The sequence below is a fragment of the Tursiops truncatus genome, chromosome 3 (genome assembly GCF_011762595.2).
Source record: "Tursiops truncatus isolate mTurTru1 chromosome 3, mTurTru1.mat.Y, whole genome shotgun sequence".
NCBI classification, from domain to species: domain Eukaryota; kingdom Metazoa; phylum Chordata; class Mammalia; order Artiodactyla; family Delphinidae; genus Tursiops; species Tursiops truncatus.
In genome coordinates, this window is record NC_047036.1 from 168847029 (window position 1) to 168873651 (window position 26623).

General features: G+C 53.7%; 1 protein-coding gene across 1 annotated transcript; it reads right to left on the bottom strand.

The window, feature by feature from the left end:
• Positions 1-455: 455 nt before the first annotated feature.
• Positions 456-9135, bottom strand: TLE5 (TLE family member 5, transcriptional modulator). The gene is made up of 7 exons (XM_033854720.2): positions 8914-9135; positions 7721-7818; positions 5294-5357; positions 3851-3895; positions 3133-3195; positions 1668-1742; positions 456-1578 (listed from the first exon to the last, which is right to left on the bottom strand). The coding sequence occupies exons 1-7, from the start codon at positions 8938-8940 to the stop codon at positions 1357-1359; spliced, it is 594 nt and encodes a 197-aa protein (XP_033710611.1). The 5' UTR covers positions 8941-9135; the 3' UTR covers positions 456-1356.
• Positions 9136-26623: the final 17488 nt, after the last annotated feature.

A 26623-nucleotide genomic window follows, 5' to 3' on the forward strand; every position in this document is an offset into this window, starting at 1 on the left:
AGGGTGGGCTCCAAGTGGTCCTTGGAGAGTTGAGGTCCAGCTGGGGGTCTGTTCTCTGATCTGGAAAAAAGCGTTTTGTGTGTGCAGTGTGACTGTCCAGTCTCAGCAGCTGTCTCTAAGGGTAAAGACTGTCATTTAGGAACCCTCTGGCCTGGGACTCAGAAACTAGTGACCCCTTAGCTTTTCTGAATCCCTTTGCCTACCTGTCAAAACGGCTGGCTAGACCTCAAGCACATAGGCTGTGCTGTGTGACCTAGAGCCTCCAGCTGGCCCTCTCTGGGCTAGGCGCCAAGTTCAGGAGCTAGACTACATTTACAAGCTGGACTCAGCTAGGACTCTCAATATCCAGTCCTGTAACAGACGAGGGGATCTCAGACTTGAAGGAAGCCCTCTCCTCCTCCGGGAAGGGGGGGCACCGCGGGCAACTCGCAACACAGAGGCAGGAACACGGCAACCAACCTTCTCACATCTTTATTTGAAAGGCACAGCTAAGCCCACCCTCGATACAGCATTTTCACTTCTCTCCGTAGAGATCAAACGACTGAACACAACAAAGGCTGACAGTCTAAAAGGCTATATACAGACACAGGTGTGGGTGTTGCTTTTTTTTTTTAACATTTTTCTGTCTTTTTCTTTTTTTTAATATCCCTTTTCTTAAAAGACAAGCTAGTATACTGGAAAAAGGAAAAATAAAAAATAAAAACCAAGACAACTCGAGTACCCTCATCTTTATTTGGGAAAAGGGAGAAAGGGAATTCTGGGTCGCCCATCCCACCCTGTTCCCCGGGCAAAGCTTGCTGTCCATGGCCCCTCTTTCTTTCATGGGTGAGGGGACAGGACTAGGTGGGTGTGGGCGGCGGGAACTAGCAGAGGGTGAGTGAGTGGGAAGGGGAGACGCGGGGCGCCCAGGGCGGGGAGGGGCAGCTAGCATTGTGTTTGCATGCAGTGCCAGGGTGTGAGGCCAGGGTGTGCCCCGGGGAGGGGCGGGGGGGGCAGCGGGCTGTCAGTTACAGGTGTGCGAATTGGGGAAGTGCAGGGGGTATTGGACCTCTTGAGGTCTTGCTCCCTTCGGACCTGGCCTCCCACTTGTGCCTCCAGGCCTCAGCTTGCCTCATCTGTGGTATGAGCAGGTAATGACCCATTCAGGCTGCAGGGGAGGAGGAGGGAGGCTGGGAGTCGGGGGTAGGAGTCAAGTCAGGGGGTGGCACACAAGCAGGGCGAGGGCCCCAGCAGGCGGCTACCATAAATACTACCAGAGTTGAGCCAATCCCGAGCTATACTGTGTCTTATGCTGACTCTTCCTCTCTCTCCGTGTCTGTCTCCCCTTTGTCCCCCTGCCCCCATCCCAGCCACCCACTAATCCGACTTCTCGCCATCATCCTCCTGGTGGGTGTCACCGTCATGCCCATTCTTGTCTTCCTTGGAGAGGTGGGCCTGGGAGCCCAGCGCCGACAGCGAGAGGAGGCCGGTGCCTGCACTGACCGCCGGCAGCGAAGGGGGCTGCAGCCCCACAGGCAGTGGGGTCAGAGGCAGGGCCAGAGCCTGCAGCTGGGACAGCTGGTGGGCTTGGAGCTGCTGCTGCAGGGCAGAGGAAGGGGAGCGTTAGCCCCCTTGGGCCCACCTGTCCTTCTCCCACCCGCTGCTTCCCCCGAAGACCCCAAACATACTCGGATGATGGAGTTCAGCTCAGGAGCAGTGACCTGCTTAGCCCTCTCGATGGCTCCCAAGACTTGCTGCTGGTGCTGGATGTGGAGAGAAATCAACTGATTAGCCCCGATCTTGTTAGGGCTTGTGGCTCAAAGCCCAGAAGCCCCGCTCCCATCTGGGCTATTAGAGCCCTCCCTCTCCACAGCTTCCCACGCCTCCCGAAACCCCCCTCTCTCCAGCTGATTCCTTTCATCCAGCCTCAGTCTCTTCATCTGGAAAATGGGATACACGGAGATGCAGAGAAGACCCAAAGGGCTTGGTACCAAAATCTTAGGAAAAAGCTTTTGGGTGAGTCTGAGAAAGCCTGAACCACGACCAATGCCATGTGCAAAGAAGCAGAAGTGCAGTGCACAACCTGGTCAACAGTACAGGGAAGTCCTGGTTCTAAGAGCTCAGACCAGGACTGCTGGTCCAAGAGATCTGAGATCTGCTAACCCAAGCTCCTCTTTCTCCAGAGCCTGGGAAGGCCCAGTGAATTCTGGCAGGGCTGGGGCACGAGTCTCAGTTCAGGGCAATCCCCCACCCTGTACCCCAGCCCTCCCTGAACGTCTGTCTCTCTGGCCATCAGATGCTAGAATCTGCCAAGCTCCTTCTTTGCCTTGGCTACCAGGGAGCCCCTGTTGTGAACGGAAACCACAAGGCTAGGTCTTCAGGGTCCTAAGAGTCCCCTTCTTTGGGGCTTTCATGGTGTCCTCCTGGAATTGTTCCTGGGCATCACCTGAGGGACCCCAAGATATGGGTGGGGGCTAAAGAGAAAATGATGAATTATCAAGAGTAAATCTGGCAGAGAGCAGATGGGCCTTACATGACTCAGACGTGTGTGTGTGTGTGTGTGTGTGTGTGTGTGTCTGTCTGTCTGTACAGAGTGGGCCTCACACCAAGAGTCTTAGAACCCCAGGAAACAAAAGAGGAAGAGTTGGGTACCTGGTTCCTCCGTGTGTCCGTGTGCATCTCTGTGTGTCTGTGTGCCGTGTGTTTAAGTGTCACCTCTGCGCATACCTGTGGCTGTTTGTATGTCTGCCTATGTGTGCTGGGAGCCCCCCTGTCCACACTGTGGCCAGCAGGGCCCCGCAGATGAATCTCAGGGGGTGAAAGACGGAAGCAAAACAGGGCAAGAGAATTCTTGGTGCAGTCTTCAGCGTAGCTGACATTTTTACAGTGCAATGACTCACTCAGGCTGGGAATTCCACAGCAGGGTGAGGCCCCTCCCTCCACTGCCCTGCACCCCTGGGGTTTCTCCAACCTGGGGATTCTTCTGCACAGACTGGCTGGTGGCTGAGAGGTCCAGAGAGGGAAGGCATGTGCCCCGGGGTACCCAGCACGCTGCTGCCCCAGATGGCTGCAGGACGGAGGGCCTGGGGAAAGTTCACGATCCATCTACCGCCTCCTCCCCGCAGCCCTGGGAGGCCTGGGGGCTCCACTCACCTCTTGGGAAAGGTAGGGCAGGACCTGGGCACAGATCCCATTCAGCCTCTTGACGATTTCAGCCTGAAACACACAGACGCTTCAGCCCTGGGCAGCAGCTGGGGCAGGCGCAGACCAGCCCCGGGAGGCCTGGGGGTTCTGTCTAATCTAAGAAGAGGCCAGCTCGGCTCAGGGTCAGGTCAACTCATCGGGCCCACGGGCACCCAATCAGCAGCAAAGGTGGAATCTGAGGCTGGCTCTCTGCCCTGTAGGCTAAGAGCACAGTGACAAACCCACGCCCAGCCGCTTGGGGTCCCGGTGGCCCTGGGAAGATGATGCCCAGTGCCTGATAGGTAGTGAGTGCTCCGTGGGGGAGAGGGGAAAAGGGGTGGGGGCAGCTGGCATCAGTGTTCTACAACATACCCGAGGGTAGCCTCATCAGGGCACAGGTGGCAAGAGCAAGGCTGCAGGGCAAGGGGCAATCTGGGGGTTCCAGGGTGGGTTGGCACATCACCCCTCCCCTGCTGTTTGCAAAGGGGAGACAGTGGGGTGGGGGGTGGCAGGTCCCCGGAAAGTCTCTGCCCCTCCCCCTCAGGGAGGCCTAAGAAAGGGGGGTGGGTTGGGAGGTAACAGGATACCAGGGCAGACTTAGAGCTCAGGCAAAGGGTGGGCAAGCTCCTACCTGCCTGGGGGAGTGCCGAAGTAAGCGTGGGACGGAGGAGGGGGGAAGAGGGCGTACCTGCTTGTGCATCTCGATGTTCAAGCCGTAGGACATCTCGTAGTACTGCGTGGGGGCGGAGAGGAGACAGAGAGAAATGGCGGCGGGTGAAGAATGGGGGGCTCCAGAGACAAAGAGATGGGGGGAGTGACAGAGAGACAAAGAGGGGGAGAGGGGGAGAAGGGGAGAAGTGGAGAGATGGGGAGGGGAGGGCAGGCGAAAGAGATGGAGATGGAAGTGGGGAGACACCCACACCAGGCGCTGGGGCCCAGGTGCCTGGTGGGGCTGCTGCGGAAGCTGGGGGAGCTTCAGGGCCCCAGCAGCGGTGTGGGTGCCCTGGTTTCTGGAATAATGATCACACCCCAACCTCTAACACACACACAGACACACACACAGACACACATAGACACACACATACTCTCGCGCACTCTCTCTCTCTCTCTCTCCAAGGCTCCTAATCTTTTATCTTTATGTGTCTTGTCTGCGGGTGGCCCTGGACTCCAGGAAAGTTTGCCTTCCTGGGTATAAATAATCGAGGATAAACAAATCCTGCTGGGTCTGGCTCTGGGGCCAGCAGCGCCCCCCCTCACGCCCCAGATCTGACCCTGCCCCTTCCCTTGCTCTAAACAGTCCCATGGCACCCCTCTGTCACTCCAGGGAGGGTGGGGGGGAAGACGTTTGTTCCCAGGCCTTTGTGTGGTCTCCCCTTCTCTGCCCAGCAAGCTCCTACTCATTCTTCAAGACCCCAGCTGCAATGCCCCATCCTCCAGGCAGTCTTTCTCAAACCGGGAGCACCCCCTTCTGGAGTCCCCCAGTCCTGGGTCCCTCTCTCTGCCCCAGCCCCATCCCTCTCTCTGAGGCCAGAGGTTCAGTGTCTGGCTCTGCTTCCCCCACAGCCTGGGAGAAGTGGGCTCTGGGCTGGACGGAGGTGGCGCAGTGGGGCGTGGGGGTGGGGTGGGGTTGACGCAGAAATCGCCACCTGGTGGGTAGGAAACCTAGCAAGTGATTCTGGCAGTGTGCACGCGGGCAGGGTCTCAAATGTCAGGCCCAAGAACGCAGTGACACCCCTTCCCTCCCACCCACGTCAGAGTCCTCCTCCCAGGCTTGGGCAAGGAGGGGTTAAGCCTGGGATGCCTGGACCATGGGGGTGGGGAGGGATCTGGCTGCTCCCTCAGTCAGATCCTGGCTTTCCCAGCCATTGGCTCCTTTCCTGCCAAGGACAGCCGGGGGACCTGGCAGGCCCAGGCTGCAACCCGGTGGTTTGGCACCTCGGCCACTGCCTGGGCCAGCAGCCAGGCCAGCAAGACGGACTCAGCCCGGCCCAGGGGCAGGCTGAATGGAGAGCTGACCCTGACTCCTCATACATCCCAGAGGTGGCGGCCAGGGTTCAGGCAACAGCTGCTGGTGCTGGAGGGGGATCTGGGGTCCCCCATCCCTGCCTACTGGACCCCAGGGCTGGCTTACCATCACGTAATGACGCTGCATCTCTGACTTCTCGCTGGCCAGCTTGTCACATTCGAGTTTCAGACTGAAAAAGAACACGGGGAGGGGCGGGGGCTGGGCTGAGGTCCCCCCCATTGTGCAGGGGAGCCCCTAACTTTGGTGGGGGACAGGCAGAAAATGGGGCAGGGGGAGCCTCAGGTGCCCTAGCCAGAAAATGTGGATTATGAAACCAACTTTGCAGATCTGGGGGCAGAGAAAGCAATGAAAATAATAAAAATAACAAAAGTCAGAGCAAATGCCCTGACTGTAGCTGAGACAGGGATTCAAAAAAACTTTTACCTCTCCTGAAACCCAAAGAGGTCAGGGCTGTTAACATCACTCTGTTTTTACAGATGATGCAATGGACGCCCAGAGAGGTTGAGTGAACGGGCTCAAGGACACACAGCCAGGAAGCTGGCTTCAGAGGCCATACTCTCAAGCACTGAGGAAAACTCTCCAGCAAAGGAGGAACAAACAGACACGGTGGAGAGGCTGCTGCGGGAGCCGAGTTGGCTGGTAGGGCTCTGGATTGGATTTACCAAGGAATCTTCAAAGGCACCCAAGGCCCTCTTGTGGGTCCTGATTTCCCTAGCAGTGGGTCATAAATTTCCACCATTGGGTAACAGAGATGGTGACCGCCCCTGCCTCTCTCAAGCTCCCCCAGCAAGGATAAGCTTTGGGTATCTCTCAAAGGCCCCTCACGAGGGTGTCAGGGTGACAGGTAAAGAGCTGAGAGCACAAACTCAAGCCAGATAGACTGGGTCCAAAGTTCAACCCTGCTATTTTGATGCTGTGTGACTCTGGGCAAACCCCTCTACCTCTCTGGGTCTTGGTCTCCAAGTCTGTTGAGTTCCAACCTCCGAGGGTTAGGTGGTGAGGATGAAATGAATTAAGACCAGAAACACTCTTAATGCTGGTATTCAGCAAGTACCCAATAAAAACTTAGTTGCTCTTGTAGTCACCCCAGGAGACTGGAGTTTCTCTTCACCAGACTGACCACGACTTGTATACCCCAGTTGGGAGGACAGCCACAGTTGGTTTCTCCAACTTTCTTTAAAAATATGCATTTGTTGCCACCGTTAAAAACAAAATCAGGCAATTTCATTCCAAACTCTGCATTTCTGGCCCTTCCTGAAGGACTGGTGGATCCTGTGTGAGCCCCCAACATGGTAGGACCCCTCAGTGTAAAGCAGGAAGCCCAGGCCCAGCAGATGGAGACTCCAAAGCTCAGAGAGGGGGTGTGGCCTACCCGAGGTCACATAGCACTGTGGCAGCAAACGTCAGATTGCTGGGTCTCTGGAACTGGATCAGCCCCAGTGCTCACTGTGACATGGGCATGGGCCAGGTCGGGGGGCGGGGGGGTGGAGGGGAAGAGGCTCAGAAAGGCCAGGCCTGCCAGGCAAAGCCCCTAAACCCTCCACATCACAGGACCAGAACAAAGTTCCTAGGCCTGCCCTTCAACCATCTGTGCCTCAGTTTCCTCATCTTTGAAATGAGCACAACGATAGGGCAGCAGTAAAGATTAAACAAATGGATGTATGTTCCATCTTCAGCAAATGGGGAGAATGGGAAGTACCTCCAAAAGAACAAATATATCACTGTTCCCAATTTCTTCTTGGAGACAACTCGGGACCCTTCAAAGAATACTTTCGTGTGGGTAAAGTAAGGTCCAGAGAGGGCCTAAGACCCCACAGGTATTTGTGGCCATGGACCCCCTTTTGATTCTTAGTTCAAAGCCCCCCTCCATAGCAAAACCTTGAGAATCTGCATTCTTCAACCCAGAGACTGGGTACAAATCTCAGTTCTGCCACTTCTTTGCTGTGCAACCCCAGGAAATTCCTATCGTCTCTGGGCTTAAGTTTCTCTAAGTGTAAAATGAAGACAATAATAGTTCCTTTCTCTTTAGATTTGGCACATTGGCAAGTCCTTTAGAAACGTTAGATTCAGTTCTGGAAAGAGAATCGCCTTTCTGCGGGCTGGCAGGAACCCTTTCTCCAAAACTAGGCAGAGAGAGAGAACATGCTACAGATTTTGGTGGGGGGGGGGGGGGTGGGGGGGGAGGTGGAGGGCCCATCCCCAACTCCATCTGTTGGGAGGTCTTTTATCCAATGCAGATTGGGGTGGGGAGAGGGGCTCTGACACCAGACAGCTGAGGCTTTGGGCAAATTATTGAAATTTTTGTGCCTCAGTTTTCTCATCTACAAAATGGGACTGTCTTAAAGACTAAATGAATTTCATATCAGCAAAGTGCTAAAGACAGTGCCTGCCACCTAAGACATTCAACGCCTCTACTTTTTCGGAGCCTAGATATATAGCAGGGGCCACAACCTCCGCTGCAGGCTTCAGTCTTGCCATCTGAGCAGGGGTCTCCAGCTTCTCCCGGGGCGGGTACCACCAGCCCCAGCTCACCTGTGGTACTGAGCCTGCAGCAGCTGAAACTCATCTTTGATGCGGTCGCAGGAGTCCGAGGTGGTGAATTTCAGTTGCTGGGGGAGGTGCGACGAGCCCTGTGGGGAGGGGCGGCCCGGGTCAGGATCCGGTGGAGCCACCACCCACCTCTCTCCCCCGCTGCCCCGAGGCAGCGGCCGGCGCAGCTGCAGCGTCCCCCCCCCCCCACCCGCCCTACTTCCCGGGCCCGTGTTTACAGCCCCCGGAGCGGCCCCCGCCCGCACTTCCTGCCCCCGCCTCTCCGCCCGAAGCCGAGGGGGGTGGGCGCGCCCGGAGGCTCTCGTCCCCCGCCCCCCGCAGGCTGTGGAGGTGCGTTTGAAGGCCCGCCCTTGGTGGGGGGCAGGGTGCGCCCTCTACCGCGCCTCCAAAGCGCCGAGAGGGGGTGCACATCTGAGCGCCCCAACTGCCTCTGGGAGGGGGGGAGAACGCGTCCTAGAGGGTCCCCCTCCCCAAGCTGGCGGTGTGGGAGGGGGGAATGAGGCTTCCTTGCAAACTCCCCTTGGGGGAGGGGCCTCTCTAAGCACCCGAAATCTTCCGGGGGGGCCCACCCCAGATTCCTAGCACCCTTCCTCCGGGCCGCGCTCTTCCGGGAGGGGTGCGCCTCCGGTCTCCCCCCACTCCCAAGCCCCGAAAGCAGCCCCGGCGTTAGAAGTGCCTGGTGGGGCTCCCGGGGCGCCCCAGGCCCGAGGCAAAGGCCGCCGAGGCCCTGGCTGGCTTGATGGGGGGGGGGGCACAGGGCCCAGGAGCTGGGGCCGGGGCTGGGGGGATCTGAGTTGGGATCTGGAGGAGACCTGGCTTGGGAGCTAGGGGGGGTGCTCTGGGCCCGGAAGCTGGGAGGGGGACAGGGAGCTACCGGGGATGGGAGGGAGCCCCGGAGCTGGGGGTGGGGAGTAGCGCTGGGCCCAGAGCTGGAGGGGACTGGGCCTAGGAGGTGGGGGGGAGACGCCGAGCTGGGGGTGGGGAGGTCCGGCTGGGATCTGGAGCGGGGTGCGCAGGGCCCGAACCTGGGGGAGGGAAGGGTCCGGCTGGGAACTGGGGGGACCGGGTCAGGACCTGGGCGGACGCAGGGCCCAGAGCTGGGGGGATGGCCCGGCCGGGAACTGAGGGGTGCCGGGCCCGGATGGGGGGGCGCCGGGCCGGCGGGCCCCGCTTACCGAATGCCTGCTTTGTGGAAACATCATGTCAGTCGCGGCGGGGGGCGCGGGTTGCGCCCCGGCTGTGCGCCCCGGCTCGGGCTGCTCGGGGCGCCGGGCGGCCGCGCCTTTGTCCCGGCGCCGATCGGCAGCTCCCGGGGCCGCCGCCGCCGCCTCCCGCGCCCGGCCTCGCCCGCTTCCTGCGCCCCCTCCCCGCGCGCCCGGCCCCGGCGCGCCCCGGGCCCCGCTTCCTGCGCGCCCGGCGCCCCTCCCCGCCCCTCCCCGCCGCCCGCCTCCCCGCACGCCCGGCCGCCGCTCCTATTGTCTAATGGCGGCGACGCCGGCAGTGGCCGCGGCCTCGGCTAAGCGGAGGCTCCGGCTCCACCTGCTGCTGCCGCCGCTGCCGCTGCTGCTGCTTCCCGGGCCCCGTGCGCGCCGCCGAGGGGGGGGGGGCGCGCGCCCGGGGAGGCCCGCGGATCCCCACCCATCCGCCTCCCCCGGGCCGGCCGGCGCAGTGACCTTGGGCCCGGCGCGCCGCCGCCTCGCTGCGGTCCCTCCCGGCCGGGTGGCCCAGGCAGCCGCCAGGGCCTCGGTTTCCCCATGTGTCAGAGCCGGGGGGCCCGGCTGCCCCCATCGAAACCGCCGGCGCAGTCATGGCGCGACCCGGACGCGTGCCAGGGACATGCTCTGTAATCTTGGCTCACGGGCTGTTCTCTGAGCCTCGGTTTCCTTTTCAGTAGAAAGGAGGTGGTGATACCGACTTCCTGGGAGCCATGCCTTCAACACACATTTACGGAGCGCCTACTGTGTTCCAGGCCCCGCTCCAGGACGTGGGGGTGGGAAGGGGTACAAAGTCCCGACCCTGGTGGAGATGACATGAGACGGCAAACACGTGAACCAAATCCCTGGCAGGTCAGAAGGTGGTAACAGCTATGGAGAAAACAAAGCAGGAGGGAGGGCTGGGAAGGTGCGATTTTTCGCAGAGGGAGGTCAGAGGGGGCCTGCTTGGCCTCTAAGAGGGCCCGAAGGTGAGAGAGCTGAGAGAGCGAGCCAGTAGGCTGTGGGGGTGGTGGCTTATTCAAGTAGGGAGAAACGCCAGTGCAAAGGCCCTGAGGCAGCACTGTGGCTGGCACGGAGTGGGGTGCTTGGGAGGAGATGGGGGCAGGGAGGCAGCAGCTTCCTGCATTCACACATGGGCGCTGCTCCCAGAAGGGCCTGCGCTTGGGTTAATGATCTGCCGTTTTGGTCTGGAAATTCCTAATAATTTTTGAACAAGGGGCCTCACAGTTTTGTTTTGCAATTATTTACTTATTTTTTTTTGCGGTACGCGGGCCTCTCACTGTTGTGGCCACTCCCGTTGCGGAGCACAGGCTCCGGACGCGCAGGCTCAGCGGCCATGGCTCACGGGCCTAGCCGCTCCGCGGCATGTGGGATCTTCCCAGACCGGGGCACGAACCCGTGTCCCCTGCATCAGCAGGCGGACTCTCAACCACTGCGCCACCAGGGAAGCCCTTGTTTTGCAGTTTTTGAACAAGGGCCCTGCAAATTCAGTAGCTGGTGATGGGACGGGACAGATGGTGCAGGGCCTCGGGGTCTGTGGGAAGGACTTAGGCTTTTACTCAGTGAGGTCGGAGCCCTGGAGGGCTGTGGGCAGAGGAGGGACAGGACTGACTCAGGCCTCGAAGAAGCTGTTGAAATAATACACGTGAACCCCCAGCAAGTGCTAAATAGACAAGCTCTTCATTATCACCATCGCCATCAACTATGCACCTTGCCTCCTGGATGGGCCTTGGGTTTTCCCATCTGGAGTTAGGACTCTGGTCACCTTTCCTGGGCAGAGGAAGGGTTAGGACTAGGTTGACATGAGTAAGCAAAATTGAAGCCCCTTCCACCCAAAAAGCCCTTCAAGATAAAACAGTACTTTAACACCGTATTTTTTTTTTTTTTTTTCCCTGTGGCCACCCAGCGCGGCTTGCGGGATCTCGGTTCCCTGACCGGGGATTGAACCCAGGCCATGGTAGTGAAAGCCCGGAACACGATATTTTTTAAAATAAAAATTAATGCCAGAAATTCATCACGAGCAAGGTAACACATTAAATAAGACAGCATGTTGGACTTCCCTGGCAGTCCAGTGGTTAGGATGCCAGGCTTCCACTGTAGGGGGCCGGGTTCAATCCCTGGTCAGGGAACTAAGGTCCCACATGCCACAGGGCATGCCCTAAATAAACAAACTAGCAAATAAATAAATAAAACAGCATCCAGTGGGGCCAGAGACGAGTTAGGAGGATGCAGGATCTCCCTAGTCCCGATTCCCTAAGAGAAAAAGCGCAAACTTTTAGAAAGTTTACTATTCCTGGGGAATTCCCTGGTGGTCCAGTGGTTAGGACTCATTGCTTCCACTGCTGGGGACATGGGATGGATCCCTGGTCAGGGAACTAAGATCCCACAAGCTGTGTGGTGCGGCCAAAAAAAAAAAAAAAGTTATAGAAAGTTTACTATTCCGAATGGTTCCGGAATATGCACACCTCACAAATTGTATTCGGGTCCCTGAGTGGAACAGGCTACAGAATTTTCAGGGCCCAGGGCCAAATGAAAACGCAGGGCCTCAGGTTCAAAAAGGATCAGGAATTTTAGGATGGTAACAACAGAGCATTAAACTAAGATCAGGGCCCTTCCTTCAAGTACAGGGTCCTGTAAGACTGCGTGAGTCACAGGCCCAACAAACCAGCCCTGCTCGCAAATCTCCCCACTCCCACACAGGGACCAGACACCGTTTCTCCTGGGAGGCCCTCTGCATCTAGGCAGGCAGCTCCAAGTATTAGGGCTCTTGGTGACCATTTTAGCAGACCGTAGCCTTGGGTGGGCAGAGATGGACACAGACATCTCCAGTACAGACATCTCCAGTATAGCCTTGGGTGGGCAGAGATGGACACAGACATCTCCAGTACATCTCCAGTACAGTGGGGTCAGGGCAGGCCTTTCACCATGTAGTAGAGAAGCCTGGATGTGTGACCCAGACTATGAATAAACCGACCCACCAGTTTAATTAATTTATTCATTTATATTTGGCTGCGTTGGGTCTTCGTTGCTGCGCACCAGCTTCCTCTAGTTGTGGTGAGCGGGGGCTACTGTTCGTTGCGTTGTGCGGGCTTCTCACTGTGGTGGCTTCTCTTGTTGCGGAGCGCGAGCTCTATAGGCGCGTGCGCTTCAGTAGTTGTGGTGCACGGGCTTAGCTGCTCTGCGGCATGTGCGATCGTCCTGGACCAGGGCTCGAACCCGTGTCCCCTGCATTGGCGGGCGTATTCTTAACCACTGTGCCACCAGGGAAGTCCCTGTTTAAGTTTTTAGGTGTACAGCAAAGTGAATCAGTTATACATATACATATATCCACTCTTTTTTTAGATTCTTTTCCCATATAGGCCATTACAGAGTATAGAGTTCACTGTGCTATATAGTAGGTCCTTATTATCAATTTTGTATATAGTAGTATGTATATGTCAATCCCAATCTCCCAATTTATCCCTCCCCCCCTTACCCCCTTGGTAACCATAAGTTTGATTTTTACATCTGTGACTCTACTTCTGTTTTGTAAATAAGTTCATTTGTACCCTTTTTTTAGATTCCACATGTAAGCGATATCATACGATATTTGTCTTTTTCTGTCTGATTTACCTCACTCAGTATAACAATCTCTAGGTCCGTCCATGTTGCTGCAAATGGCATTATTTTGTTCTTTTTTATGGCTGAGTAGTATTCTATTGTATATATGTACCACATCTTCTTTATTCATTCCTCTGTCGATGGACATTGAAGTTGTTTCCATGTCTTGGCTATTGTAAATAGTGCTGCTATGAACATTGGGGTGCATGTCTCTTTTCAAATCATGGTTTTCTCCGGGTATATGCCTAGGAGTGGGATTGCTGGGGCATATGGTAGCTCTATTTTTAGTTTTTTAAGGAACCTTCATACTGTTCATACCAGGTTACATTCCCACCACCAGTGTAAGAAGGTTCCACTTTCTCTACACCCTCCTACCTGTTTGAGTTTTTACCATGAACCAGTCACTGCTTTAGCATTTTAACCTTGCGTACTACCATTATGCCCATTTGAAATATGGGGAAATTAAGGCACCGAGAGGTTAAGAGACTTGGCCAAAATCACATAGCTGGTGGGTGGCAGCACCATGATGTCAACCCAGGTCCTTGGGCCTTTGATCGCTATGCAGTCCTGCCCCTCCAGGTGGGGCGTGAACGCAAGTCACGGTGGGAACACTGGCTGGAGAGGGCCAGGACCCCAGATGATGCAGGACCCTGCATTCTGCACTGAGGAGTTGGGCTTGTACCTGGAGAGCACTAGGGAGCCATGGAAGAGTTCAGAGCAGGGTTTGTCAGTCTGTACTCTCGACATTCTGGCCCGAATCATTCTCTGGTGGGGGGGGGCGTTCTGGGCACTGTGGGGTGTTGAGAAGCATCCCTGGCCCCCACTCACTAGATCCCAGGAGTACCCCCAGTCCCAAGTGTCCCTCAGGGCAGAATTGCCCCCAGCTGAGAAGCCCTGGCTTAGAGCAGCAGAGAGAGACCACCAGGGCGAGTGGTAGAAAATGCTTACTGGTAGTGGGAAGGGATGCAGATGAGGCGGGAGGTCAGGAGACCAGGGGGGATCCCCAAACTAAGGCTCAGGAGAGGTGCAGGCTGAGCCGGGCCCGCTGTGTGGAGGAGCTTTTGCGGGTAGAAAGAGCAGAAGGCCAGCAAGTCGGGGAAAGGCAGGGCAGAAGGCTGCAGCCCAGGAGGGAATAGTCTTCATCGTATAATTAATTTGGGGGAAACTGGGGCTTTTGAAGACCTTCCTGTCTGGGAAGCTGCCATCCCACACCCCCCAGCTCCTACCCATCACCTACTCCTTGGGTCCATATCCTGATCTTTCCTCTTCCTGGGGTTCTTAGGGCCACATCTGGGGCCAAGTTGGGGCGGGGATCTGTCTCATGTATCCAACAGCCTGAGACCAGCCTCGCAGCCTGCTTACAAATGAGCGCTGGGCCCCGCGCCTCCAGGGCAGAGCCAGGCGCTGGCTGGTGCATGATGGATGGGGCTGCAGGGTCATTAATCAGAGGCGGGGGAGGAAACAGGTGGCTGCCGTGCGCACAGGGACCTCCCTGTGATAGGCCTGGTGGAGCTGGGGCCTCAGCTGTCCCGGCCTGGGTTTGTGCCCCTGGCTGCCATAACCTGGCTAAGTGACCCCAGGGCAGTATGAGTTTCCTGGTCTGTACCCTAGTGCCCCCCTCCCCAAAGGGAGCTGTTATTCATTCATTCCCTCAGTAAACATTTATTGCACCTACTGTGTGCCAAGCATGGCTCTAGGTGGAGGTTTATAGCAGTGATGAAGGAGGACAAAAATCCTTCCCCTTGCAGAGCAGACAGGCTTTAAATACTTGACTCAGGTCCTGCCCCTCCTCTGCCCACAGCCTGCCAGGGTCCCACCGCCCTCGGGGTAAAAGCCCAAGTCCTCCCCAAGGCCCTGCAAGACCTGCCCCGTCCCCTCCCTGCCCTCCCCTCCTCCCTCTCTCCCCCTCGCTCACTCTGCTCCAGACACACGGGCCTCCTGGCTGTTCCTCCAACACACCAGGCCCGGTCCTGCCCCAGGGCCTTTGCACTGACTGTTCCCTCTGCCTGGAAAGCTCATCCCCACAACCCAGTTTGGCTAATTCCTTTGTCTCCTTCCAGTCTTGACTTAAATGTCACCTTCTCAATGAAGCTGTATTGTGACTTTCCTATTTAATTCTGGTAGGGCTGGGACTAGGATGAGTGTACTTTCTAGTAAGGCACTTTCTTCAGGCGTAAAATTTAAGACCAAAATCTCAGTCAACAAGATAAATACTATTTTAGCGCAATCGATTTTTGAATTGTGGTAAAATACACATACAACTTACTATGAGAGACATTTACTACATTCACAATGGCGTGCAACCATCATGTCTATCCAGTTCCAAAACATTCCATCAGGAATTCCCTGGCGGTCCAGTGGTTAGGACTCCAAGATTCCACTGCTGGGGGCCCAGGTTCGATCCCTGGTTGGGGAACTAAAATCCCACAAACTGTGCGGTGTAGCCAATAAATAAATAAATAAAATTTATAAGGAAAAGAAACCATTCCATCACCCCCATAAGAAGCCCCATCCCCATTAGCATCCCCCCACCCCGCCTCTGGAAACGACTAGTACACTTTCTGTTTCTGTGGATTTGCCTGTTCTAGACATTTCATATAAATGAATCGTATACTATGTGACCTTTCGTGTCTGGCTTGTCTCACTGAGTATCATGTTTTCAAGGCCCATGCACATTGTATCGTATGTCAGGGCTTCATTCCTTTCTGTGGCTAATGTTCCATTGTAAGGATGGACCACATTTTGTGTATTCATTTATTCGTCTGTTGATGGACACTTGGGTTGTTTCCACTTTTTGACCATTGTGAATAATGCTGCTGTGACCATTCATATATAAGTTTTTATGTGAATGTATTATTTTATTTCCCTTGGGTGTAGACCCAGAAATGGAATTGCTGGGTCATAGGGTAAGTCCTATGCTTAATTTTCGAGGAATCGCCAAACTATAGTCCACAGCAGCTGTACCATTTTACATTCCCAATCGCAGTGCACGAGGGTTCCAATTTCTCCACATCCTTGCCAATAATTGAAATTGTCCTTAAAAAAAAAAAAAAATATATATATATATATATATATATAAAAAATACACATTCTAGCAGGTGTGAAGTTGTATCTCAATGTGGTTTTGATTTGCATAAGGTAATATTTGAACAAATCAAAAGTAATGAAAAAATTTCCATGATGAACAAAATTTCGAAATTTTAAATAAAAACAGGATCCAGCCCTTCACTTGCATCACCAGCTTTACTTGACTCCCTCCTCCCAGCCCTGTAGCAACTGTTCCTCGTCCCCCACCCTTCCTAAGCCAGTAATGAGGTCAATGAGGGATTTTAGTTCCCCGACCAGGGATTGAACCCACACACCCTGCAGTGGAAGCGCCGAGTCCTAACCACTGGACTGCCAGGGAAGTGAATGGGGGAGGAGGGGGATGAACCAGAGGGGAAGATGCAGACTGGGGTGCAGATCCTTTGCTGTGCAACTTCTGTGCAACCTCCAAGCCATGATTTTCCTTCTCCATAACGTGGAAACCCTCTCTAAAAAATGGGGACCGTGGCAGGAGAGTGACCCCCAATTCCACTCCTAGGTATATACCCAAAAGAATTTAAAAAGCAAGGATTCGGGGACTTCCCTGGTGGCACAGTGGTTAAGAATCCGCCTGCCAGTGCAGGGGACACGGGTTCGAGCCCTGGTCCGGGAAGATCCCACATGCCGCGGAGCAACTACTGAGCCTGCGTGCCACAACTACTGAAACCTGCGCACCTAGAGCCCGTGCTCCACAACAAGAGAAGCCACCGCAATGAGAAACTGGTGCACTGCAACGAAGAGTAGCCCCCGCTCGCCGCAACTAGCGAAAGCCCACGCGCCGCAACTAGCGAAAGCCCACGCGCAGCAGCAAAGACTCAATGCAGCCAAAAATAAAATGAAAATAAAAAGCAAGTATTCAAATAGATATTTGTACACCAATGTCCATAGCACCGTTATTCACAATAGCCAAGAGTGGAAACGAATCTCCATCAACAGAGGAATGGATAAACAAAATTAACCATCTTACCTGTTTTTAAGTGCACAGCTCAGTGGCACTAAGCACATTCACAGTCATGCAGCCATCGCCACCATCCATCTCCAGAACTTTCTCATCTTCACAAACTGACACTCTGTCCCCATGAAACACTCCCCATCCCCTCCCCCAGCCCCTGGCCCCCACCAACTATTTTCTGTCTCTATGGTTTTGACTCCTCTAGGACCTCCTATGAGTGGGATCAGACAGTATTTGTCCTTCCGTATCTGTCTTATTTCATTCAACATCCCTTAAAGAAGCCCCGTCCCCATGAGCAATCACCCCATCCCCCTCCCCCAGCCCCTGGCAACCAGGAATCCATTCTGTCTCTGTGGATTTGCCTGTTCTGGACGTTTCCCATCAATGGAATCACACACTGGGTGTCCTTCTGTATCTGGCTTCTCTCACTGAGCATCGTGTTCTCAAGGTTCATCAACGTTGTAGTGAGTGTCAGGGCTTCACCCCTTTTCGTGGCCGAGTGATGTTCCTGTGTGTGGAGGGACCACCTTTTGTTCATCTATTCATCTGTTGATGGACGTTTGGGGTGTTTCTACTTTTGGGCTATCGTGAGTAGTGCTGCTGTGAATATTCATGTACAGATTTTCATGTCGACACGTATGTTCATTTCTCTTAGGTAGGTACCAAGGAGTGGAATTGCTGCATCAGATGGAAACTCCAGGTTTAACTTTTAGAGAAACCACCAAACGGATTTCCACCGTGGCTGCCCCATTTTCCATTCCCAGCAGCTCTGGAGGAGGGTTCAGATCTCCCTACATCTTTGCCAGGACTTATTATTGCCCGTAACTTTTTTTTTTTTTTTTTTTGGCCCTGCACATGCGCGGGATCTTAGTTCTCCCAACCACGGATGGAACCTGGCCACAGCAACAAACAATAGTAATGATACTGCGGATGGCACAGACTTCCCGCATGCTGGGAACCAGTCCTCTTTGCGCATTTATTTACTAGTAACCCATTTTGCAAATGGGGACAAGAGAGGCTCAGAGAGAGTGTGGCCCATCTGGAGGTCACCAGCCTGGCAGGGGCTGGGAACCCAGGCCTCTAGGCCTTGTCACTGCCCCCCAGGGCTGAGCTTGACAATAAGTGTGTTTTGTTTTTGTGCTTATCCTTCTCCCCGGAGCTTCTGCCTGCACCCTTGGGAGCCTGGCGTTGGCAGGGCCGGGAGCCACTGTTGGGGTGTTTAAAGGCCTTTAAAAGGTGTTCCCAGGGGACTTCCCTGGTGGCGCAGTGGTTAAGAATCCGTCTGCCAATGCAGGGGACACGGATGGGTTCGAGCCCTGGTCCGGGAAGATCCCACATGCCATGGAGCAACTGAGCCTATGAGCCACAACAACCGAGCCTGTGCTCTAGAGCCCGCCAGCCACAACTACTGAAGCCTGCGTGCCTAGAGCCTGTGCTCCGCAACAAGAGAAGCCACCCAATGAGAAGAGTAGCCCCCACTCCCCGCAACTAGAGAAAGCCCGCAGCAATGAAGACCCAACGCAGCCATAAATAAATAAAAAAAAAAAAAAAAAAAAAGTGTTCCCAGCCTTTCCCTGGGGCTGCGTGGTAATTAGGTGCTGTAATTAGGAGGCATGATTAGGAGGCCACCCACAGCAGGCGTGTCTCTGGGGACATCTGGGGACTGTGGGGAGCAGGGAGGCATGGCTGCCCACCTGGCCTGCCCTTCAGAGGCCCCCACTGCCTCCTCTGAGATACCTAAGGGCCAAGTGCTAGCTGCAGCTTTGCAGCTGGTGGGCTGAGTGGCTCTGGACAACTCTCTGTCCCTCTCTGGGCCTTTGCTTTCCCATCTATGTAGTAGGGGAGGGCATAGTGCAGACCCCACAGGACCTGCACCGCTCCCCTCGCTCTCTGGTACCTAGATCCCTCCACCTATCCCCCACCCCAACAAAATAAATACCCTCTTCGTTGTAAGAGGCCAGAGTCTACTAAGTTCTTTCATATCCCCAGCACTGCTCCGAGCCCTTGAGGTGGGCATGATGATCACTCCCATTTTACAGCTGAGGAAACTGAGGCCCAGGGAATTTGAGAAATGGACTCAGGAACACACAGCCTATGAAAGGAAGAGCCAGGATTTCAATCTCAATTGCCATCCTAAGACCACCAGCAAATATTTCCCTACATGCTACTGAATGTGGGCAACACTTTTAGTGTTTTGCATGAGTGCTATGGAATAAATGGTGTCTTCCCTACAACAAACTTGTGCTGAAGCCCTGATCCTCTGTGGGCTGGTATTTGGAGGTGGGGTCTTCGGGAGGAGGTTAGGGTTAGATGAGGTCATGAGGGTGGGGCCCTCATGGTGGGATTAGTGTACTTATAAGAAGAGGAAGAGGCCAGAACTATCTCTCTGCTATGTGAGGACACAGCAAGAGGCGGCTCTCTGCCACCTAAGGAGAGAGCTCTCACCAGACACTGACTCTGCTGGCGCCTTGGTCTTAGACTTCCAGTCTCCAGAATGGTGAGAAAATAAATTTCAGTTGTTTAAGTCAATCAATCTATGGTGTCATGTTATGGCAGCCCAAGTAGACTAAGGCAATGAGTTATGTGATTTAATCCCCAGAATAATCCCAGGAGGAAGTAGCTATAGCTGAGGAGACCCAGAGGCTCAGAGAGGGCAAGACACACCCCTAAGGTCACACAGACAGGAATGACAGAGATGAGATTCCAACTCCAGTCTGGCTAGTTCTGAGTCCCGCCTGTGCCTGTATGTCCCTAAACTTCCCCATCCCCACCCCCACCCCAAGCCAGTCCTGGGAGGCAGTGTAGCCTCCTGGTTAATAGACAGAGGTGAGTTCAAATCCTCACTCTGGCCTTCTACTTGCTGAGTGACTGGGACCAAGGCATGTCCTCTGTCTGCACCTCCGTCTCCTCATCACAAACAGGAGTCCTAACAGTTCCAGAAAGTTGTGAGGATGGAATGAAATGAGATGTGAGGGTCCCTTAGCTGGGCATTAGCACAAAGTAAGAGCACTTGGTAAAAAAAAATTATCATTTTTCTTTCTCTTTCTTTCTTTCTTTCTTTCTTTCTTTCTTTCTTTCTTTCTTTCTCTCTCTCTCTCTCTCTCCCCCTCCCTCCCTCTCTCTCTCTCTCTCTCTCTCTCTCTCTCTCTCTCTCTCTCTCTCTCTCTCTCTCTCTCTCTCCCTCTCTCTCTCTCCCTCTCTCTCCCTCCCTCCCTCCCTCCCTCCCTTCCTTCCTTCCTTCCTTGCCACACCATGCAGCATGTGGGATCATAGTTCCCTGACCAGGGATTGAAGCCGTGCCCCCTGCAGTGGAAGCGTGGAGTCCTAACCACTAGACTGCCAGGGAGTTCCCTAAAAAATTTTTTTTAATTAAATTTTTTAAAAATTTAGAAAGAGCACATGGGCAGCTGTCTTCTCTGAACCTCAGTTTCTTCTTCTATACAATGAGCATAATGTCAGTACTTACCTTTGTAAAGTGCTTGAGTCAATGACAGTAAAGTGCTCAGAACAGGGTCTGGTGCCAATGAATGCTTGATATACAATAATTTTTTTAAAAGTTCATAAATTCAAATACATCCACCAACGTGGAGACACCCAATGCCCACGGACACACACACACACACCGGGACCCTCCTGCCCAGGGATGAGTGGATGAGTGGCTGCCTTCTCTACCAGTTGGGTTGTCCACCCTGGTTACTGCAGAGCTCCCCTGCCTATGTGCATTAAATGTAAATTAACTGAATGAAAGGAAATTTAAAAATTGAGTTCCTAGGCTGCACAGGCCACATCTCAGGGGCTCATTAGTCACTGGGGCTGGTGACCATCACACTGGACAGTGAAGGTGCCCATTATCGCTCACCACAGCAGGGTATTCTATGGAGAGCATGGTCTCGAACGTTCTAGAGCAGTGGTTTTCAGCCAGGGGTGATTCTGCCACCAGGGGACACCAGGTGATGTCTGGGGGCATCTGTGGTTGTCCCGAATGGGGGGATCCTGGCATTGAGTGGGTGGGGGCCAGGGAGGCTGCTCCACACCCACAGAGCCCAAGATGGACCCCCAGAGAATGATCTGGCCCCAAATGTAATAGAGGGGGGAGACCCCGTATTAATTATTTTGGGAAAATTTGAGTCTGATCCCTGCTCACATAACATGCCAGGATAAATCCCCGATGGTCAGGCAGTGTAAACCACGGGGGTCCCCAGTGTCTGAGTCACCTCCCCTCCCTCCCTCTCCGTTGTGTATTTAAATATGTGCAGCATCCCAGGACCTCAGAGGTCCCGTGGTCGTGGAACCCAGTCTCCTGGGGGTCCGTGGAATCCCTAACACCGGGGGTCTCAACTTGGGTGACCGTGCCCCCAGGGGACACTGGGAGATGTCGAGATATTTGTGGTTCTCATACTGGGGGGGCTCCTGGCATCAAGCCGGCCCCATGTCAGCAGTGCTGGGGCGACCGTGGGGTAGGGCAATGGATCTCAAACCTGTCCCCAGACCGGCTTCCTCTGGGAGCTTGGAGGAATGCAAAGTCTCTGGCCCTGCCCCAGCCAGGACTGCTGCTCTCATTCCACAATGCACAGCTCGGCCCCAATGTCCACAGTGCGGGGGGGTGGGCAGAGGAGGGTACCCTGGACTAGAGCTGTGGGAGCCACTTACCCTGCACCGTTATATTATTACACTGAAATTGATGGAAATGAGATGAAATGAAAGACGCATGTCCGCAGTTGCCCTGGCAACCTCTCAGGGGCTCAGCGGACACAGGCGGCGAGGATGTTGGGCAGCACCGAGTTAGAATACTGCCCTCCTGGCGGACAGTGCAGGTGGGCAGCGCCCCGTCGAGACCCTCCCCGGGGTCAGGCCAGGCTGGCAGCGCTGGCTCCACTCCCAGCACAGGGGAGCGGAGGCCGCGGTTCCACGACCGTCCACATGGGGGCAGCGTGTCCCAGGACCTGCGCCCCGGGAGGGAGGCTGAGCAAGGAGCCCTCATCCCCTCCGCTCCGCACATCCTTGGGGAGCGCCCACCGTGGGCCAGGCTCTGGGCTGCACACGGAGCTGCACACCAGACAGTCTAGTCCAGTTAACCCCCTCTGCGCTTGGACACTGGTGCAGGTCATCCTCTGGGTGGGGCCGGCCTGGGCACTGTGGGGTGTTGAGCAGCCCCTATCCAGTTGACGCCGAAAGCCCCCCACAATGTGACAACCACAGAAGTCCCCTGACATCTCCCGGTGTCCCCTGGGGGCAGAATCACCCCCCCCCCCAGTCATGACAAGTAGAAATGTCACCAACATTGCTGACCGTCTCTTGGTGGGGCAACATTACCCCCAGTTGGGAATCACCATTCCAGTGAATCAACTCATCACACACATCAATATTTAAATTATGAAATAAGATGCAGTCTAAGGAGTTCCCGGTGGCATAGTGGTTAGGATTCTGGGCTTTCACTGCCGTGGCCCAGGTTCAATCCCTGGTGCGGGAACATCCTGCAAGCCGTGTGGTGTGACCAAAAAAAAAAAAAAAAAGTAAGAAAAGGACATTAAAAAAAAAAAAGACTCAGTCTATAAGGGGGGAGGGGGGTTTCAAACTTTTTTCACCATGATATCTTCACCCAGTAAAACTAAATTAATTAATTAATTAAAAAATTTATACACACATGCTCAGGACACACATTTAAATACAGACATCACTCCAATAAAAGGTGCCCAAGATAACAGTTGCTGTTGCCCAGCATGAAGCATTGTATTTCCTCTACTGTATCACTGAAAATAAAAATGTGGGTCATGACCCACTAAATTGATTTCTCGACCTGTAGATGGCCAAAAGCAATGACTCAGAGTCCAGGCTGGGAAGGACCCAAACCGGAAACTCTAACCCTGAAGCCTGTTGACCTCAAGCAAGATAGCTTTATGCTGGGGTCACAGCATGAAAAATGGTCAATGGCTACTGTCACGACCTTGACACGTCTTGCAGACACAACGTGGATGGAGGCTAGGCATGGAGAGCTAGTGGCCCGGCTGCACATATATGAAGTTCAAGAGCAGATCAAACTAATCCAATGAAGACATGGGCAAAGGGCTTGAGTAGACTTTTCTATAAAGAAGTTACACAAATGGCCAAGAAGCGCTTGAAAAGATGTTTGACATCATTTGTCATCAGGGAAATGCCAATCAAAACCACAGGGAGATGGGCTTCCCTGGTGGCACAGTGGTTGAGAGTCCGCCTGCCGATGCAGGGGACACGGGTTCGTGCCCCAGTCTGGGAAGATCCCACATGCCGCGGAGCGGGTGGGCCCGTGAACCATGGCCGCTGAGCCTGCGTGTCTGAAGCCTGTGCTCCGCAACGGGAGAGGCCACAACAGTGAGAGACCCGCGTACCGCAAAAAAATAAAAAAATAAAAAAAAACCCACAGGTAGATACCACTTCACACTGATTAGGACATCTATGAAAAAAAACAAACAAAAAACCTAGAAAGTAACCAGTGTTGGTGAGGATGGGGAGAAATCAGAACCATCATGCTCCGCTGGTGGGAATGGAAAATGGTGCAGCCCCTGTGGAAAACAGTCTGGCACTTCCTCAAAAGGTCAAACATAGAATCACCACATGACCCAGCAATTCCACTCCTAGGTGCATGCCCAGGATAATTGAAAGCAGGGACTCAAACAGATATTTGTACACTTGTGTTCATAGCAGCATGATTCACGATAACCAAAATGTGGAAACAACCCAAGTTTCCATTGACAGATGATGGATAAACACAACGTGGTCCATCCACACACTGGAATATTATGCAGACTTAGAAAGGAAGGAAATTCTGACACTCGCTACAACATGGATGAACCTTGAGCACATGATGCTCAGTGAGAGAATCCAGACCGAGAAGGACAAATACTCTCTGATTCCACTCACAGGAGATCCCCAGAGGAGTCACATCCACAGAGACAGGAAGTACATGGTGGGGGCCAGGGGCTGGGGGAGGGGCTGGGGAGTCAGTGTTTCACGGGGACAGAGTTTCAGTTTGGGAAGATGAGAAAGTTCTGGAGTTGATGTTGGGGATGGTTGCCCAACAATGTGAATACGCTTAATGCCAGCAAGCTGTGCACTTAAAAATGATTGAGGGTGAGTTTTACAGTATGTTTATTTTACCACAACTGAGAAAAATTAAGTAAAAAATGTAAAACAAAACAAAACAAAACCCAAGGCTGGTTGGGTGTGGAAAACAGAGCTGGACATAGACAGTACCATCCCACGTAGTCAGGGCTGGGATTGCCGGGGATGGAAGAGGAGCAAAGACATTGCCTGAGCTTAGGGTTCCCAGAATCTACTGGATTCCCAGTTCAATGTGCATAGGACATTCTTATAGTAGAACCTTAATTGTTGCTTATCTGAAATTGCCACTTGTCTGCACATCCTGTGTTTTTATTTGCTAAACCTGGTTGGGAATTCCCTGGTGGTCCAGTGGTTAGGACTCAGAGCTTTCACTGCTGAGGGCTCGGGTTTGATCCCTGGTCGGGAAACTAAGATCCCACAAGTCGTGGCTCACCCAAAAAACAAAACCAAACAAAACAAACCTGGTTAGTCCAGACCTGGTTTACTCTATGCCCACTGGCTGTGCCCACCGTCCTGGGATCGCTTCTAGCCTTTATCCTAAGAGGGAAAATCAGAGAATCATACCCCCTTCCTGCATAAACGTGGTCAGACACATAACTGTTGAGAATGGATCCTGGCAGGAAGATAACACTCAGAAATTGTTAGCTATTCCTCTCTCCTGGGGGTAAAAGGCAGGCTGTTGGCTCACACTGCCCATGTGTCCACTGTTATCTGCTCTCGGCCCTGCCTACCCGGGAGGCTTGACGACTTTTATTGCTGGTCACAGATAAGGGGCAATAAGGGAATCGAGATGAGATTTTCAAATAAAACTCGGAATCGAAAGCCTTTGCAGCCACACAGGTCAGAAGTTTCTTGTGCCAACAGGCTGGCTGGGGTGGGACTCTGACCCAGCTCCACCCCCCTGAGCCTCAGTTTCCCTCTAAGTGAGGGGCAGGGACATTTCCTAAAGGCATGCCTTGTGGCACCGATTGCTCCGCGATGAGCAATGCCTATTCCAAAGGGCAGTTTTGATTTTACTGTATATGGTGGGGGAAGAGTATTGAACAATTGTTTTGGGTTGTGATCTAGAGTGAGGCACGGTGGATGTAGAGTCCCTTTTTTTTTTTTGTTAGAGTCCCTTTTTGTTCTTCACAAAAGTTCTGTGCTATAAAGTTGCTGCAAACACTGAATTACTAAACACTGCACTGCTGCTCCTGGGGACACGCAGCGTCAGTCTCCTGCGAGCTCTGGTCACGGCACTTTTGTCAACACATAAACTTGTGTGATGTGTGTTTCTGCTTGAAGACACCTTATTTAATAAAGGTCGTTCATTCGTTAACACTGAGCTCACAGCCGGCAAGGCTGTAACTCACGTCTGAACGAAGTTCACCTTACACACGTAGTTTCTCCGTGAGCACGTCACAGCCCTCCTGCGCTTAGGACACTAGACAGCACTTCAGCTCTACCTCCATCCGGGTCCATCCCTCATCATCGCTTACCCGCGGCCAACACAGTCCCGAGCATCTTGAACCCCAGACTCCCATCCTCGACCCCTACAGTCTGTCCTCCCCGAATCAGCCACCAGAGGGCGCGCGCGAGCACCGGAGTCAGGCCCCGCCCCGCCCCTGCCCGCTGCTCTCCTGGGCACCCACCTCCCTGGGGTAAAAGCCCAAGTCCTCCCTGTGGCCCTCGAGGTCCTGCACGACTTGCCCCGTCCCCTCCCTGCCCTCTCCTCCTCCCTCCTCCTCCCTCTCTTCCCTTCGCTCAATCTGTTCCAGCCACACGGGCCTACACCCTATCCCTCCAAAATGCCAGGCACAGGTCCTGCCCCAGGTTCTTTGCATTCATTGTCCCTGCTGCTGGTAGATATATGGGTGCCTTGCTCACTCTTGCAGAGGGTCCTTCCCTAATCCTGGTACTTAAAATTCCACTCCCTTCCCAAACCCCCTACTGTGCTTTTTTTCCCTTCTCTTAAGCATTTACTCCTAAGACCCAGTATATTTTATTTATTTATATTTATTATCTGTCTACCCTTACCTAGAACATTGGCTCCATGAGGGCAGGAATCTTTGTCTGTGTTTTCATTGCTGTATCCCCGCAGTAGGTGCTCAATAAATGTTGATTACAAAACTGGCTCTATTGTGTCCATTGAGCCTATTATAATGATAATCCTGAATGTTTATTGAATACCTTCTGTGTGCCAGGCCATGTGGGAATTGTTATTGTTTTTTTAATCATTGACACATTTTTTGAGATATAGTTCACAAATCATAAATTTACCATTTTAAGGTGTACAATTCCATGGTTTTTATTATATTGTGCGGCCACCACCATCTAATTCCAGAGCATTCCATCACCCCAAAAAGAAACTCCGTCCCCACGAGCAGTCACCCCCACCCCCTCCCCAGCCCCTGGTAACCATGAATCCAGTCTCTGTGGATTTGCCTGTTCTCTGTTTCCCATTAATGGAATCACACACTGTGTGTCCTTCTGCGTCTGGCTTCTCTCACTGAGCATCGTGTTCTCAAGGTTCATCCACGTTGTAGTGAGTGTCGGTGCTTCACCCCTTTTCATGGCCAAATAATATTTCAGTGTGTACATGGACTACATTTTGTGTATCTCTTCATCTGTTGATGAACTTTTGGGTTGTTTGCATTTTTGGGGGGGCAATTGTGAATAATATTGCTGTGAATGTTCATGTACAAGATTTTGTTTAAGGGACTTCCCTGGTGGCGCAGTGGTTAAGAATCTGCCTGCCAATGCAGAGGACACGAGTTTGAGCCCAGATCCAGGAAGATCCCACATGCCTTGGAGCAGCTAAGCCCGGGTGCCACAATTACTGAAGCCCTCATGCCTAGAGCCCGTGCTCCACAACAAGAGAAGCCACTGCAATGAGAAGCCCTCACACCACAACGAAGAGTAGCCCCCGCTTGCCGCAACTAGAGAAAGCCCACATGC

What these genes read in the sequence shown, in the direction of transcription:
- TLE5 (XM_033854720.2), bottom strand. Translation starts at nt 8,940, where the DNA reads ATGATGTTTCCACAAAGCAGGCATTCG. An exon ending in TTCCACAAAGCAGGCATTCG is followed by an intron (nt 7,819 to 8,913) that starts GTAAGCGGGGCC and finishes CCCTCCCCACAG; the next exon opens with GGCTCGTCGCACCTCCCCCA. An exon ending in ACATCGAGATGCACAAGCAG is followed by an intron (nt 3,196 to 3,850) that starts GTACGCCCTCTT and finishes TGTGTGTTTCAG; the next exon opens with GCTGAAATCGTCAAGAGGCT.